Genomic DNA, 15,236 nt, shown 5'->3' with positions numbered 1-15,236 from the left:
CAGACGAAACTGGGACCAGTCTTGAACCAGAGCGTCTGCGGCGAAGGCCTGAGGATCGTGGGAGCAAGCCACGTAAACCGGAACCTTGTTGTTGTGACGGGATGCCATTAGGTCCACGTCCGGAGTGCCCCACTTGCGGCAGATTGACTGAAACACTGCCGGGTGCAGGGACCACTCGCCACCGTCCACGGATTGATGGCTGAGATAATCTGCCTCCCAGTTTTCTACGCCAGGGATGTGGACTGCGGATATGGTGGACTTGGAGTCCTCCGCCCATTGAAGAATGCGTTGGACCTCCAACATTGCCAGGCGGCTGCGTGTCCCGCCTTGGTGATTGATGTAGGAAACCGCTGTCGCGTTGTCTGACTGGACTCGAATGTGCCTGCCCGCCAACAGGTGGTGAAAGGCTAGGAGAGCTAGAAGCACAGCTCTGGTTTCCAGCACATTGATTGAAAGGGCTGACTCGGACGGAGTCCAAGTGCCGTGAGCTCTGTGGTGGAGATGTACCGCTTCCCAGCCGGATAGGCTGGCATCCGTGGTGAGAATCACCCAGGACGGAGTCAGGAAGGAGCGCCCTTGGGACAGGGAGAGGGGTCGAAGCCACCACTGAAGAGAGCTCCTGGTCCGTGGCGACAGAGCCACTAACCTCTGTAAGGAGGAAGGCCGCTTGTCCCAACAGCGGAGAATGTCCAGCTGCAGAGGACGCAGATGGAACTGGGCAAAGGGAACCGCCTCCATGGAGGCCACCATTTGACCCAGCACCTGCATCAGGCGCCTGAGGGAATAACGGCGGGGCCTCAGGAGAGAGCGCACCGCTAGCCGGAGAGACTGCTGTTTGATTAAGGGCAACTTCACAAGTGCCGGCAAAGTCTCGAACTGCATCCTTAGGTACGTGAGACTCTGGGTCGGAGTCAGAGTGGATTTGGGAAGATTGACAATCCACCCGAATTGGGCTAGGGTGGCGAGAGTGAGCGAAACACTCCGCTGACAGTCTGCGCTGGATGGACCCTTGACCAGAAGGTCGTCCAGATAAGGAAGCACTGCTAACCCCTGGAGGTGCAGGACCGCAATCACTGCCGCCATGACCTTGGTGAATACCCGAGGGGCCGTGGCTAACCTGAAGGGGAGAGCCACGAATTGGAAATGATCCTCTCCTATCGCAAAACGTAACCAACGCTGATGTGACACTGCGATTGGCACATGCATATAGGCATCTCTGATGTCGATGGACGCCAGGAACTCCCCTTGGGTCATAGAGGCAATGACTGATCGCAGAGACTCCATGCGAAAATGCTGCACCCGGACATGCTTGTTGAGAAGCTTGAGATCCAGGATGGGCCGGAAGGTACCGTCCTTTTTTGGAACTAGGAAGAGATTTGAGTAAAAACCTCTGAACCGTTCCTGAGCGGGAACTGGGACAATCACTCCGTTTGCCTGCAAGGACGCCACGGCCTGCGAGAAGGCGGCGGCCTTGGAGCAGGGGGGAGTTGAGAGAAAAAAATCTGTTTGGAGGGCTGAAAGAGAATTCTATCCTGTAGCCGTGAGATATGATGTCTCTCACCCACTGATCGGAGACTTGCTTTAACCAAGCGTCGGCAAAGTGGGAGAGCCTGCCACCGACTAAGGACGTGGCTGGAGCGGGCCGAGAGTCATGAGGAAGCTGCCTTAGTGGCAGAACCTCCTGCGGTCTTCTGCGGACGCGCTTTTGGGCGCCAGTTGGATTTCTGATCCTTGGCTGAGTTAGCGGACGAGGCGGAAGGCTTAGAGGATTGACTAGTTGGAGGAACGAAAGGAACGAAACCTCGATTGATTCCTACCCTGGGCGGGTTTCCTGGTCTTGGTTTGTGGCATGGAAGTACTCTTCCCGCCAGTAGCTTCTTTAATGATTTCATCCAGCTGTTCACCAAACAGCCGTGAACCAGCAAAAGGGAGCCCAGCAAGAAACTTCTTGGAAGAAGCATCTGCCTTCCACTCTCGAAGCCACAAAATCCTGCGGATAACAAGAGAATTAGCTGAAGCCACCGCAGTGCGGTGAGCAGCCTCTAGCATGGCAGACATGGCATAAGATGAAAAAGCTGAAGCCTGAGCAGTTAAGGTAACCATCTCAGGCATAGATTCCTTGGTGAGGGAATGCATCTCCTCTAGAGAAGCAGAGATGGCTTTGAGAGCCCACACTGCTTCAAAAGTCGGGGAAAACGCGGCCCCCGCAGCTTCATACACAGATTTGGCCAGAAGGTCAATCTGATGGTCAGGGGAATCCTTAAGTGAGGTGCCGTCAGCCACCGGTACAACGGTCCGGGCTGATAGACCCTCCGGTGTCTAGGCTACCTTTGGGGAGTGAGACCACTCCTTGACCACCTCAGGTGGAAATGGAAACCGGTCATCAGAACCACGCTTTGGAAAGCGTTTGTCCGGGCAGGCCCTGGGTTTGGTCACAGCGGTCTGAAAACTGGAGTGGTTAAAGAACACACTCTTCACTCTCTTAGGCGAGGTAAACTGATGTTTTTCTGCCAAAGAGAGTTGCTCCTCTGACACTGGCGGATTGAGATCCAGCACAGAATTAATAGAAGCAATCAAATCACTAAGATCTGAGTCACCCTCAGAGAAATCGATGGGCTACATAGCCTCCGAGCCCCCAGTGAGGGCATCCTCCTCATCTTGAGAGTCAGCTCTTGAGACAGAGCCGTGGGATGGGGAGGGGGAGGAAACCCTGCGCCTTCTCTTAGAAGGATGGGGTCTGGGATCAGATGATGAATCCTCCGTGAGGTCCGATGGACGGAGGTCAGAGGATAGGAGTCCTCTGTCAAGAGTATTAGAGGCACCCTGTGAGGGAGGCTGATGCATATTCATCAAAGTCCTGGACAAAAGTCCCATGGACTCAGCAAATGACTGGGATATGGACCTAGAAAAGGACTCTACCCAGGCCGGGGGTTCAGTCACAGGTGCAGCAGCAGCCTGAGAGACCACTGGGGGTGAGACTGCCAAGTTAGAGCAGACATCACAATGTGGATAGGTGCTCGGCTCAGGCAGCAGGAGCTTACATGCAGTGCATGTAGAATAAAGCTTTGGAGCCTTGCTCCTTGTGTTGCTGCTGGAGTGGGGGCTTTGCAGAGAATGAACCCCAGGGAGAATATACAGAGGTCCACAACCGGAGACCGGCTGTGGCTTACCAGACCGCTGAGCGCGGTGTTGTGTGCCCTCCAGATCCCGAAGCCCTGTCCCCCAGTCGCAGCACCTCAGCAGAGATGCAGAATGCAGGATGTCCCAGAGCAGAGTGAACTCTGCCTGAGAAGAGGGCGTTCCTATAAAAGAGCGGGAACTGGAGGGCTATAGAGACCTGCAGGTAAGGAGGGACGCCCCAGCAGTGGGGAGTGTCCCTCCCCTTTGTAGAACGGCCGCCGGGAGGAGCCGAACCTGTCCCTCTGCATGAGTTACATGCGAGGGCAGGAAAATGAAACTAGGCCTCCGGCGAAGCCAGGGCCTAAATTTAAGCGGCGAGGCCGACGAGCAGGCACCATCGGCGCGGTTCTCAGGCAAAAGCTAGAGAACCCGCCGGAAAAGTTAAAACAATCACATACAGCATACTCTCCCCTTACAATAAAGAACCGGGACCCCCAACATAAACGTCTCAGGTACTTAGCTGCTGAGACGCAGGGCCATGTCCCTGGGGATGAGTGCTCCGGTCCAACAGAATCCTCAAGGGGCTATGGATGGAGACCGGACTCCTGCCAGGCATGGAGACCATGCTGGCTCCCACTTCAAGCCAGAGCCCAGAAGGGATGATGAAGGAGCGCGGCATGTAAGGCTGCAGCCTTGTAAATCAACCTTAACAACACCGCCGACACAGTGGGGTGAGAAGGGACATGCCGGGAGTCCAGACATGGACCCGCTTTTCTTCAAACTCTTTCCAAAAGTCAAACAAATCAGATGAGAATGCATGTGTGGATGTATGCCTCCTGACACAAAGCAATAAACTGGCTAGGACTGGCTACCAGGGGGTGTATAAGCTCAGAGGGAGGAGCTACACTTTTAAGTGTAGTACTTTGTGTGTCCTCCGGAGGCAGAAGCTAAACACCCATGGTCTGGGTCTCCCAAAGGAACGATAAAGAAAGATTATTTTATTGACCAGTGCTAGAGGTGGACACACAGATAAAGTAGGATTTTTGTGTACTCACCGTAAAATCTCTTTCTCTTAGTCTTCATTGGGGGACACAGGACCATGGGTTATGCTGCTGTCACTAGGAGGCTGACACTAAGTAAACAGAAAAAGTTAGCTCCTCCCCAGCAGTATAACCCCTGAGCCGGAGGCGGGCTCAATCAGTTTAGTGCACAAGCAGTAGGAGGAGAGCCAAACAATCCTGGATAAAAAACAAGGTAAAAAACTATGACGAACAGTCGTGTGACCAGTGACCTGGGAATGTGGGCACTGGGGAAACAGGCATGTCATATATAACGAAAAAACACAAGCAGGGTGGGTGCTGTGTCCCCCAATGAAGACTAAGAGAAAGAGATTTTACGGTGAGTACACAAAAATCCTACTTTCTCTGTCGTTTCATTGGGGGACACAGGACCATGGGACGTCCAAAAGCAGTCCCTGGGTGGGAAGAAAACCATCACCGGAGATAGGAAGGAAGTCGCTTCCCCTTGCCGGGCTGACCCGGACCTACAAGCGCCTACGTTGTTACAGGTGTGCCACTGCCACCCGCAAACCTTGCACCAAGACTGGCCTCTGCCGAAGCTTGAGTGAGAACCTGTTAGAAACTAGCAAAGGTACGCCGACTAGATCGGGTGGTGGACCAGAGGACCTGGTTGACCGACGTCCGGAGCCCAATCGTGCAAGGGTGCCCCTTGCTCGGTAGACCGCGGCGGAAGTCCGACCTTCATGCGATAGTCTTCACATATGGAGGAAAGGATCCATGTGATATTCAGGCCCTTTGCGCCGGCCTATGCTTCTTGGGAAAGGGCGGAAGGATGGACTGACAGCCGGTGTAACCGACAAAAAAATGGTGTCCTGCCGACACGAAAGACTGAGGGCTCGTACCAGCCCTAGAGCGAACTATGCCTCTTTCAGGCTGAGAGGGGAGCCTAGAACCGACAAAAACGAAACCTAAAGACCTCTTCTGGAAGGAAAGCCGAGGTGTCTCGGACAGAAACGAAGGGTTCTGGCTGGAACCCCCCCCTTATCCTGCTGGCGGAGCGGAAAAAGGGGGAGAAAAGACTACGAGAGGGCTGTCCGCCCTGATGCCGTCTATAACAACCAGATGGCCACAAGGAGCCCACCTATCAAAACAGGTGGGAGCAGGGAAAAAAGGGGTACCTTGAGCAAACTCATCACTGGATTATGGTCCCACTTTTCTAGTGAACGATGAAAAACGCCGAGCCAGATGGACGTTTCTCTGAGCGAAGGCCCTGATTGACGGAAAGTGAAAAGTCTCTGAAGATGCGGTCCTCACACCACCGGGGGAGCTCTTTCCACGTGGAAATAAATCTTCGAGGGAACTGGATTCCATGCCCTCCTCAATGTCTGCCATCATCTTGTTCACAGACCTGACCGAGCCAGCACCCGGGATCCACTGGTGAGGCCCTGGAACCTGGGACTCCTGAGTCCTGGTAGACTAGAGGGGCCCCGACACGGAAGAATCTGGCGGTCTGGAAGAAGCCACGGGGCATCTGCGAGGAGATGAGTAAGTTATGCGAAGCTATGCTCGCCTGGGCCACACCCGAGCTATCGCCTGCCTAGGTCCTTCTTGAGAACCCTCGAGAGCATGGAACGCAGCGGGAAGATGCACGAGAGCCTGAACAGGCAACACGACCGGGCTTGGGCGTCGTCCTCTAGTCCAGAGCAGGTGGCGTACTCGACGCACCATTGACTTGAGAGTTGGATCGGAAGGCCAAAAAGTCACGACTGTAGGTCTTCCTTCGCCAGAGATCTGGCTGTTGATATCCCTGTTGGAGTCCTTTCCCTACGCGAGACCTATCGTACCGCGGAAATCGGCCACGCTCGGGATGTGCTGCCGAGATTAGCGAATGAAAGAGCCTGTCCCAGAGCAAGAACCTCTTGGCCTCTTCACTTGCCATGACGCTCTTTGCGTCTTCCTGGTGGATGATGCGCATCACTGCTGTGGCATGGTCCGACTGGCACCTGACTGGACAATACAACCCCGAGAAGAAATTGTAACCGGGCTAACCGAATGGCTCCGAGTCCGGAATGCTGAAGGGGAGACGACACTCTAGGGGTGTCCCTCGGGACCGTGCCGAGGAATGGTGTGGTAGCATACTCTAGTACGGGAGACTGGTGACGGTTGATAACAAGCTCCAGAGGAGGAAAGGGAATCTTCCCAGGGATGATTAGGAAGATTGGTCATCTAGGAGGAAATTGGCCGGTCACCCTCGAAGACGGAGCCTTCCTGTCCCCGCTCTTCAGTGTGTTCCGTTGGAGAGTCCGGGATGAAATCTGGTATGTGCACCATCGCTAACACCGCCACAGGCTGTCGAGGACTCGCATAGCAAAAAACCGAAGGGAAAAAACGGGAGCGGGAGGCAAAGAGCCGCAGGACCCTATGCCAGGAGGGAAACTGCTCCTGCGTGAGGAGTAGCAACCCTTGAACGGCTCGAATACCGTGCCTGAGGAGTGATGGACCGGGCCGGGTCCGGGAGGACTCCTTCCTGTAGCTCAGCTACCCTAGTAGCGAAAAGTGATGATGATGGTCTAAACCTCAAGGCGAGGGTACTGGAAGGGAGACTCTGGGTCTCCCGGTCGTTCCTGGGCAGAGAGAGCCTGGGGATGCGTAGGGATCGTGATCCCTGCAAGCACTCTTAGAAAGCTGGGACGGTCCGCAGCCACGCAAAGCGGAGATGGCTGTTGTAGGGATAAAGGTTCCCTGACGAACCTAACGTGAGGGAACGAGTCCTGGTGCATCAGAGCCGATGCCGGGAAAGGGATGTACCCTTCCCTTACGTAGCCAGTCTACCCTGACGTAGCCTAGGGGATAAACTGGACTCGCCTATCTCCGAAAGGGCGATCCCGAGAGCCGGAAAGGAAGTCAGCGACTTCCTAGATGTCGAATCTGCGTTCCTGATCCCGAGTCAGAGCTCTCGACGAGTAGGTACCCTGATGTTAGAGGCTCAGGCCGTGTAGCGGGGAGACACCAGATTTTGTAAAGAGAGGGTACTCACAGAAGCTGATAACCAGTCCTGGATCGGCATAGGTGGAGCGCGGACCTCTGCGTAGAGTGACCGTGGAGGCCCTGCGGAGCGTCACGATAGGGACGAGAAGCCAGGAGGAACCCAGGCGGGTGAAGTACAGGGTAGAGTGCCCCTTCATCACGGAGCCCTCTACGAGAAGGGGTAAGACAATATAAGGGACTTACCGCTGGTAAAAATTGTGTCCGAGGAATATCCGTGCTCACGCAGTCACACGGCGAACTGGATGTCCACTGAAAACCCGCAGGGGCCCGCACCTTCCTGTCTGCAAGGTGCCATGCCCCCTCTCTCCAGAGCCCTCTGGGGGAATGATAATGACAATAACACGACTTACCGCAGGTAAACGCCGTGTCTGGTTGTTGTCTGTGATCACTCAGCGACTCCAGTGTGGCCTGCCCATTCTCACCGAGACCCCTTTTTGTAGAAGGGAATAAAGATGATGACTAGACTTACCGCTGGTAAACGTCGTGTATGGCAGTTGACTGTGAGCACGCGGTAACTCAGCGAGCTCTGGATGTCGTCTGAGCAGGGTCCGCTCCAAATGACTTAAGGGGGACCTGCGTGCATGGAGATAAGGGGGCTGTCCGTAGCCTTACGGCCTGACTCACCAATTCCAGCAGGCCTTTAGACATGCGCCAAAACATCCAGGTCCTGCTCGGAGTCCAGCAGAGGTGGAAAGCCTGGGCCATCACCCGAGAGGTCGGAAGACTGCCGGAGAAAAAGCAGTCTGGACCTGGGGAATAAGGTGGAAAACAGGGGGGCCACAAAAGACGAGACCTGTCGGGTCCGCTTCTAGCATAGGAAAGGTCCCTGGTACGAGACTCACCTCCCCAAGGGGATTGCGCTAGACCTATGGAAGGTATAACCGAGTATTGGCCGGGGACGCAGCGCATGCGCGCGAAGCCGAGGGACGGCGGCGAGGGGATCTATGACCTGAGACAGGGCATTAACCCGCCGGAGGGGACTAAACTAAAAACTCGAGCTGGGAGCGCGATATAAAAAAGGTGAAACAAAACAAGTGCCCGAAAGTACTGTAGGAGTTAAGGTGCAAAAAACTCATGTATGTAAAATTTTTAATAAAAATCGACCTAAAATAAAAAATATCCACTAAGAAAAGTGTGTTTCAGTCTCTCCCTTGGAAAAATAAGGTGATGCTGAGGCCTCAGTAAACCCAGACTAGTAGTCTGGAATAAATTCCCATTCTCTTTTTTTTTTTTTTTTTTCCCTTTCTCTCTTTATTTAAAATGGACGCTGTGAGCGGGAAAAAAATATCCCCCACCCCCCAAGTGATGCCTGGAGCACGGCGGAGGGCGGGAACGGAGAGGCCGGCGTCCAATAGCGACGTGCGGGAGGCGGGCCTGGGGACGCCGAGGACAGGGCCGAAGCCGGGGGCTAAATTTTGGAGGTGCCGGGGCGGACAGAGGCTGCGCCGGCGGACCCGGCCGCAGCGGCGGCGGAGAGGATCCTCGGCGCGCTGTGCGGGATGCGGCCTGGGCACGCCGAGGACGGGGCCCAAGCAGAGGCACCGTCGCGGGCAGAGGCCGCGCCGGCGGACCCGGCCGCAGGCGGCGGCGGGGAGGATCCTCGGCGCGCCGTGCGGGATGCGGCCTGGGCACGCCGAGGACGGGGCCCAAGCAGAGGAACCGTCGCGGGCAGAGGCCGCGCCGGCGGACCCGACCGCAGGCGGCGGCGGAGAGGATCCTCGGCGCGCCGTGCGGGATGCGGCCTGGGCACGCCGAGGACGGGGCCTGGGGGACCGAGGACAGTGGCCGAGCGGAGGTGCCGTTGCGGACAGATGCAGCGCCGGCGGAGCCAACCTCAGGAGGCGCTGTTAAAAGGTACAGGGGCAGCGCCGGCGGACCCGGCCGCAAGCGGCGGCGGCGCAGCAGCGATGCGGGGCCCCCGACCTCGGAGCCGGCAGGGAGCTCCACGGACGCAGCGGGGGAGTCCGGCGAGTAGGCCCAGACCGGGGCCTCAATTTCTGCAGCCGTCCGAGGGGGGGAGAAGGTAGGGGTCCTACCTGATCCGCGGCGCGCTGTCCAGTGTGCAGGCTGAGACTCTGCACGTGCTCCTGTGTGCTCCGCTCAGCGAAGGAATGGCTGCGGGCACCTGGAAGCAGGCTGAAGAAGGCGGGAAGTTGGACGCCATTGGGGTGGAAGCCCCTAAATGTAGCAGCGTTGCGGGCCCCATCCAAAAACTCCAGATGCGCTGCGGAGGTCCAGTCCCTGCTGTATGCCCCTTGCGACCCTTTGGGGTGGTACCGCAGGGTGAATAGGGGTGCCCAGGAAAATTCAGCCCCGCGTGCCAACCGGGGAGTGGTACCGTGGAATTGGACGGGGGAGAGGGCCCGACAACTCAAGCCTCTGCGACCTAGGGGAGCGGTACCCACACGGGCTGCGAGAGCTGAGGTAGAGAAAAGATACCTGCAGAAAAAGAAAATTACCACAGATGAGAGCGACGAGCGTCGCCGAGAAAAAATGAAAAAAATAACGCAAAAATTCAAGTGGCTGAAGGGGGCCCAGACGGCCCACATCAGCCTCCTACGACACTAAGCAAAAAACTGATTGAGCCCGCCTCCGGCTCAGGGGTTATACTGCTGGGGAGGAGCTAACTTTTTCTGTTTACTTAGTGTCAGCCTCCTAGTGACAGCAGCATAACCCATGGTCCTGTGTCCCCCAATGAAACGACAGAGAAAATTACCATTAAAACACCAAAAAAGGAACAACCGGCAATGAAAGTAGTCACAGGATTTGATAAATGCCAGACTTGAACAAGCATTAAATGTCATAATGATGGTGTGTACATAGCTATACATATGGATTTATAATGCGCATGACCACATATATTATAAGTGTAGTGCTGCAATACTAACCTATATCACAGACATTAATGCTGTCAAGAGACAAGCATTCATAATGCGCATGACCACATATAACATAGATATAGTACTGCAATATTAGCCTATATTACAGACATTGGTGCTGTCAAAAGCCAGGCATAAATCACGTGGAGATATATATACACATGCAATCCGCTGTTTAACAATGGCAAAAATTCTCCACTGAGTAAAGGAGGGACGATGACATGAGTCCCATAAGGCAAATTAGCCCACAACATAAATCAAGGATGACGGTGGATAATATATGAAACACAGAGCGGCGATGCAGCTTACCACGTGTGTAACAGGATGGAAGGTGATCAAGCCGGAAGAATGTCTACCCGACGGCCGTTTCGGCAACCGCCTTCGTCAGGGGGGGTGGAGCTATACTGCCTGGCCGGCTCTAATAAGAAGGGCATGCACCAATCGCGATCAGGCATCACTTACGTGACGCATGCGTTGCTACAGCAACCCACGACGCCAGCCGAACACCGCGTCAAGGGCCGGTGACGTCAGATCAGATCATGTGATCAGACGAAACCCACCCCTGTAGACACAGCAATCCGGAGGACGCCGCGTGCAAGGAGGCACGCATGCATACAAGTGATCCACATAGAGATAGATTGTAAAATGCAAGTGGGAATCGTATTAGATGCTAATGGAAGGCTCTCAAAAAGATCTCAACGTATATTGTTGCATGGCATTAAGACCATACAACATCATTAACATACATCATAGGACACAGCTTAGATTCCAATACAAAGCCTTTAAATATGGTTTGAGGTATACAGCAACTATACTATTTGAGGAATACAGAACATATAAGACCATAGTAGTATCGTGGCTATAATAGTGGAAAACACAATCATATATCAAACAATAATATCAGAGTCACAAAAGGAAAGGGGGCCATATAATTGTAGTCAAGGAATGTACAAAGAGTATGTATTTCATCGCACAAACACAGTATATATAAGGGCAAGAGTCAGTCTAGTATATACCAGCATACATATAAGACATGTCCAATTATACACAAACGCGGATATCAGATATATACAAATGGACAATCATGATATTTTATAATAATGTATGATAGTATGGAAGGGAAGGGAGAGTTATATATACTGTGTTTGTGCGATGAAATACATACTCTTTGTACATTCCTTGACTACAATTATATGGCCCCCTTTCCTTTTGTGACTCTGATATTATTGTTTGATATATGATTGTGTTTTCCACTATTATAGCCACGATACTGCTATGGTCTTATATGTTCTGTATTCCTCAAATAGTATAGTTGCTGTATACCTCGAACCATATTTAAAGGCTTTGTATTGGAATCTAATACAGAAAAGTCCGGCTGCAACTGCTACAGATAGGTGCTATTGGGTAATAAATTAGTAACAAGTAATGGGGAACAAGAGCACTCAATAAGAGAGGAGAGGAAAATTTGAATGCAAGTGTTTTTATTCACAACCGACAAAAATTGCAAAATGTGAACCCTGACACAAAAGCAACAAACCAACGTTTCGGTTTATCAGACCTTTCTCAAGGTAGTTGCTTATAATAGAGACACAGAGGTATACGGGTCACAGGGACAGCCGTCAGGGTAGAGGGTAAGTGGAGGGCGTCACATTCAGCATTAAGCGGTATCAGAATGGTGGTGATGTGAGGATTAAACACAGAGGCAGAGGAGGAGAGGAGAAGACGCCTGCTGCCATCACCACTGCCACCGCTGTTCCAGCACTATATGGTCCTCTATGAGCAGGTGTCTTCTCCTCTCCTCCTCTGCCTCTGTGTTTAATCCTCACATCACCACCATTCTGATACCGCTTAATGCTGAATGTGACGCCCTCCACTTACCCTCTACCCTGACGGCTGTCCCTGTGACCCGTATACCTCTGCGTCTCTATTATAAGCAACTACCTTGAGAAAGGTCTGATAAACCGAAACGTTGGTTTGTTGCTTTTGTGTCAGGGTTCACATTTTGCAATTTTTGTCGGTTGTGAATAAAAACACTTGCATTCAAATTTTCCTCTCCTCTCTTATTGAGTGCTCGGGTTCCCCATTACTTGTATTGGAATCTAAGCTGTGTCCTATGATGTATGTTACTGATGTTGTACGGTCTTAATGCGATGCAACAATATACTTTGAGATCTTTTTGAGAGCCTTCCATTAGCATCTAATACGATTCCCACTTGCATTTTACAATCTATCTCTATGTGGATCACTTGTACGCATGCGTGCCTCCTTGCACGCGGCGTCCTCCGGATTGCTGTGTCTACAGGGGTGGGTTTCGTCGGATCACATGATGTGATCTGACGTCACCGGCCCTTGACGCGGTGTTCGGCTGGCGTCGCGGGTTGCACGTAAGTGATGCCGGATCGCGATTGGTGCATGCCCTTCTTATTAGAGCCGGCCAGGCAGTATAGCTCCACCCCCCACGACAAAGGCGGTTGCCGAAACGGCCGTCGGGTAGGCAGATCTTCCGGCTTGATCATCTTCCATCCTGTTACACACGTGGTAAGCTGCATCGCCGCTCTGTGTTTCATATATTATCCACCGTCATCCTTGATTTATGTTGTGGCTAATTTGCCTTATGGGACTCATGTCATCGTCCCTCCTTTACTCAGTGGTGAATTTTTGCCATTGTTATACAGCGGATTGCATGTGTATATATATCTCCACGTGATTTATGCCTGGCTTTTGACAGCACCAATGTCTGTAAAATAGGCTAATATTGCAGTACTATATCTATGTTATATGTGGTCATGCGCATTATGAATGCTTGTCTCTTGACAGCATTAATGTCTGTGATATAGGTTAGTATTGCAGCACTACACTTATAATATATGTGGTCATGCGCATTATAAATCCATATGTATAGCTATGTACACACCATCATTATGACATTTAATGCTTGTTCAAGTCTGGCATTTATCAAATCCTGTGACTACTTTCATTGCCGGTTGTTCCTTTTTTGGTGTTTTAATGGTAATTTTATCTGTGTGTCCACCTCTAGCACTGGTCAATAAAATAATCTTTTTTCACCTTATGGATGTTTGATCATTTTTCCTCTCTCCTATCACACTTCTATATTTCAGAGAGTATACATCCGATCTCACAACTGAAGGTATGTATAGAATCAGCATGATAGCACCAGTATAGCACTGGCTTTAGTTTATATAGGAAAATCCTGGTGGTTGGGCCTCTTTAAATTATCTCTAAACCCCCAAGGCGCCAGTATATGGGCATCCAGATCTGCTCTTCTGTGAGGCTACTCCTATAATTCACTATCTGGAGACCTGCCTGGTCTTCGTAGCTGTTTTCTACAAATGGTGCTAATGTATCAAGCTGGTAGACAGCCATAAGCCACATGGGGCTCATAAGCCACAGGTTAGGACCTCCTGATTTATGAGATGTGCTAGAAAGAAAAGTCCAGAATATAAAAGTCTTGAAAGTTACACAACATTGTTCCCATGTTTCAATCTTCAGGAGCACATAGCTCCCCTGCCTCTCATTTGAGAGGCTCGCCGATGGAGCGGATGCGGCAATTCACTCCTAAAGACTGATCATTTGGGCTGTCAGCATAGCCGAGCCGCTAGTCTGAGCAGTGCCGCCGTCCCCATGCTGCCAGCTGAAGCAACTCTACCTCTGCAACATGGAGGAGCGCAGCAGCACTTGCAATGAGCCCTCAGGAGCACTAGAGTCATTGTTTAAAATACCGGCCATCTTAAATAACTGCAGAGGTGGCCGAGCAAAGGTCTCTTGAAAGGGAAACCTCGTTATATAGCAGGGATTCATTTAAGTGGTAAGTATATGTCCTTCACCTACTGTATGAGCTATAAAGAAATACCAGCATGACAATGGTTTACCTTGAGAAGCCAGCAACGCTTTACGACAATCCGCTACCGCAAACCCCAGCTCCTGCAAGCGGGAAAGTTGATTTTCTAGAGAATAACCAGACATGGTGAGATACTTCAATGCTAACCAGTAAAGATCTTATACCTGATCAATCTCCCCATACATCCCAAATAGTATCAGCTCTGAAACAGATGTGTGAGGTCTCACCTACAAGAGGATCCATCACATGTCTGTGCACTTCTTTGACCACCAAGACCTCATTCTCCATGTTCTTGCCTTCAGTGCTTTCTGGTGTACTGGTGCCAGCCTGCTCAGGAATGGATTTTGCAATTGCCAGAAACAATTGCACATCATTGTAGGATAATCTGATGTCCAGTGACTGTAAGTGAATCTGATGACGGAAAGACATAGAATTCTCTAAGACAAATCGGCAAGGGATTAAAGGGTAACTTCAAAATTTCTGACATGTCATGGTGATGTTGTAAGTTTTTGTAGGTGGGTCCAAGTGCCGAGACAGAAGCTTCCAGCTGGGATCAGGGCAAGCTGCTGAGCTCGGTGACTGGTAGCAGCGGTGATGCGAGCTGTTGATGTGACATCAGAATTAGAGCCTTCTTTAGTCCAGATGGACCGAGCTTCTGGTTGGGGGGAGAAGGCAGTGGAGTGAGGTTGAAGGGTTGCTGCTGCACTAGCAATGAATATTACTTTCCTCAAAGGGAAATAAATATTTACTGCTCCCCACGCAGATAATCCCACACATCACTCAGCACTGAGATCAGTGATAGTAAATATCTGTGAAAAATTTTACTTCTTATCACCGACTTTGGCGCCGAGAGGTGGGCACTGCAGGATAATGGGCATAGGAAGCAGTGAATAAATCATTTCCTTTTACTGGAGAAATTAATATTCATTGCTCCTGCTGCCATAGGCTTCCTGCAGCAGTGACCATGCTCCTGGCTTCGCCAAGCCTGAGATAGGAGGCACGCCGAAGTCAGTTGCCGAATCAGAAGAGGATGCCGCGAGCCTACCAAGTGGAGCGAAGGTGAGTAGAATTGTTTATTTGTGTGTGTGGCATAACATCAGGCATATATGCCAGGATGGGCCCATGATGGGGGGGCGGGGACATATATACTAGGATGGGCCTAGGATAGGGGACGTTAGTACATAATTGGGGGACATTACCTCCATAACAGGGTCAGCAACAGATGCCCGCCATTAGGGTCAACAGCAGATCCCGCCATTAGGGTCAGCAACAGATGCCCGCCATTAGGGTCAACAGCAGATCCCGCCATTA

General features: G+C 51.9%; 1 protein-coding gene across 1 annotated transcript in view; it reads right to left on the bottom strand.

The window, feature by feature from the left end:
• VPS13D (vacuolar protein sorting 13 homolog D) overlaps positions 1 to 15,236 on the bottom strand; it is a 497,408-nt gene that overhangs the window by 260,971 nt on the left and 221,201 nt on the right. Inside the window, 2 exon segments of the mRNA XM_075327411.1 lie at positions 13,957 to 14,031; positions 14,153 to 14,336. Of these exon segments, the coding sequence (XP_075183526.1) occupies positions 13,957 to 14,031; positions 14,153 to 14,336 (259 nt within the window).

This window comes from Anomaloglossus baeobatrachus, chromosome 11 (assembly GCF_048569485.1).
Source record: "Anomaloglossus baeobatrachus isolate aAnoBae1 chromosome 11, aAnoBae1.hap1, whole genome shotgun sequence".
Classification (NCBI taxonomy): Eukaryota; Metazoa; Chordata; class Amphibia; order Anura; family Aromobatidae; genus Anomaloglossus; species Anomaloglossus baeobatrachus.
Note: the sequence above shows the minus strand (reverse complement) of the source record. Positions and strands in the feature narration are given on the sequence as shown.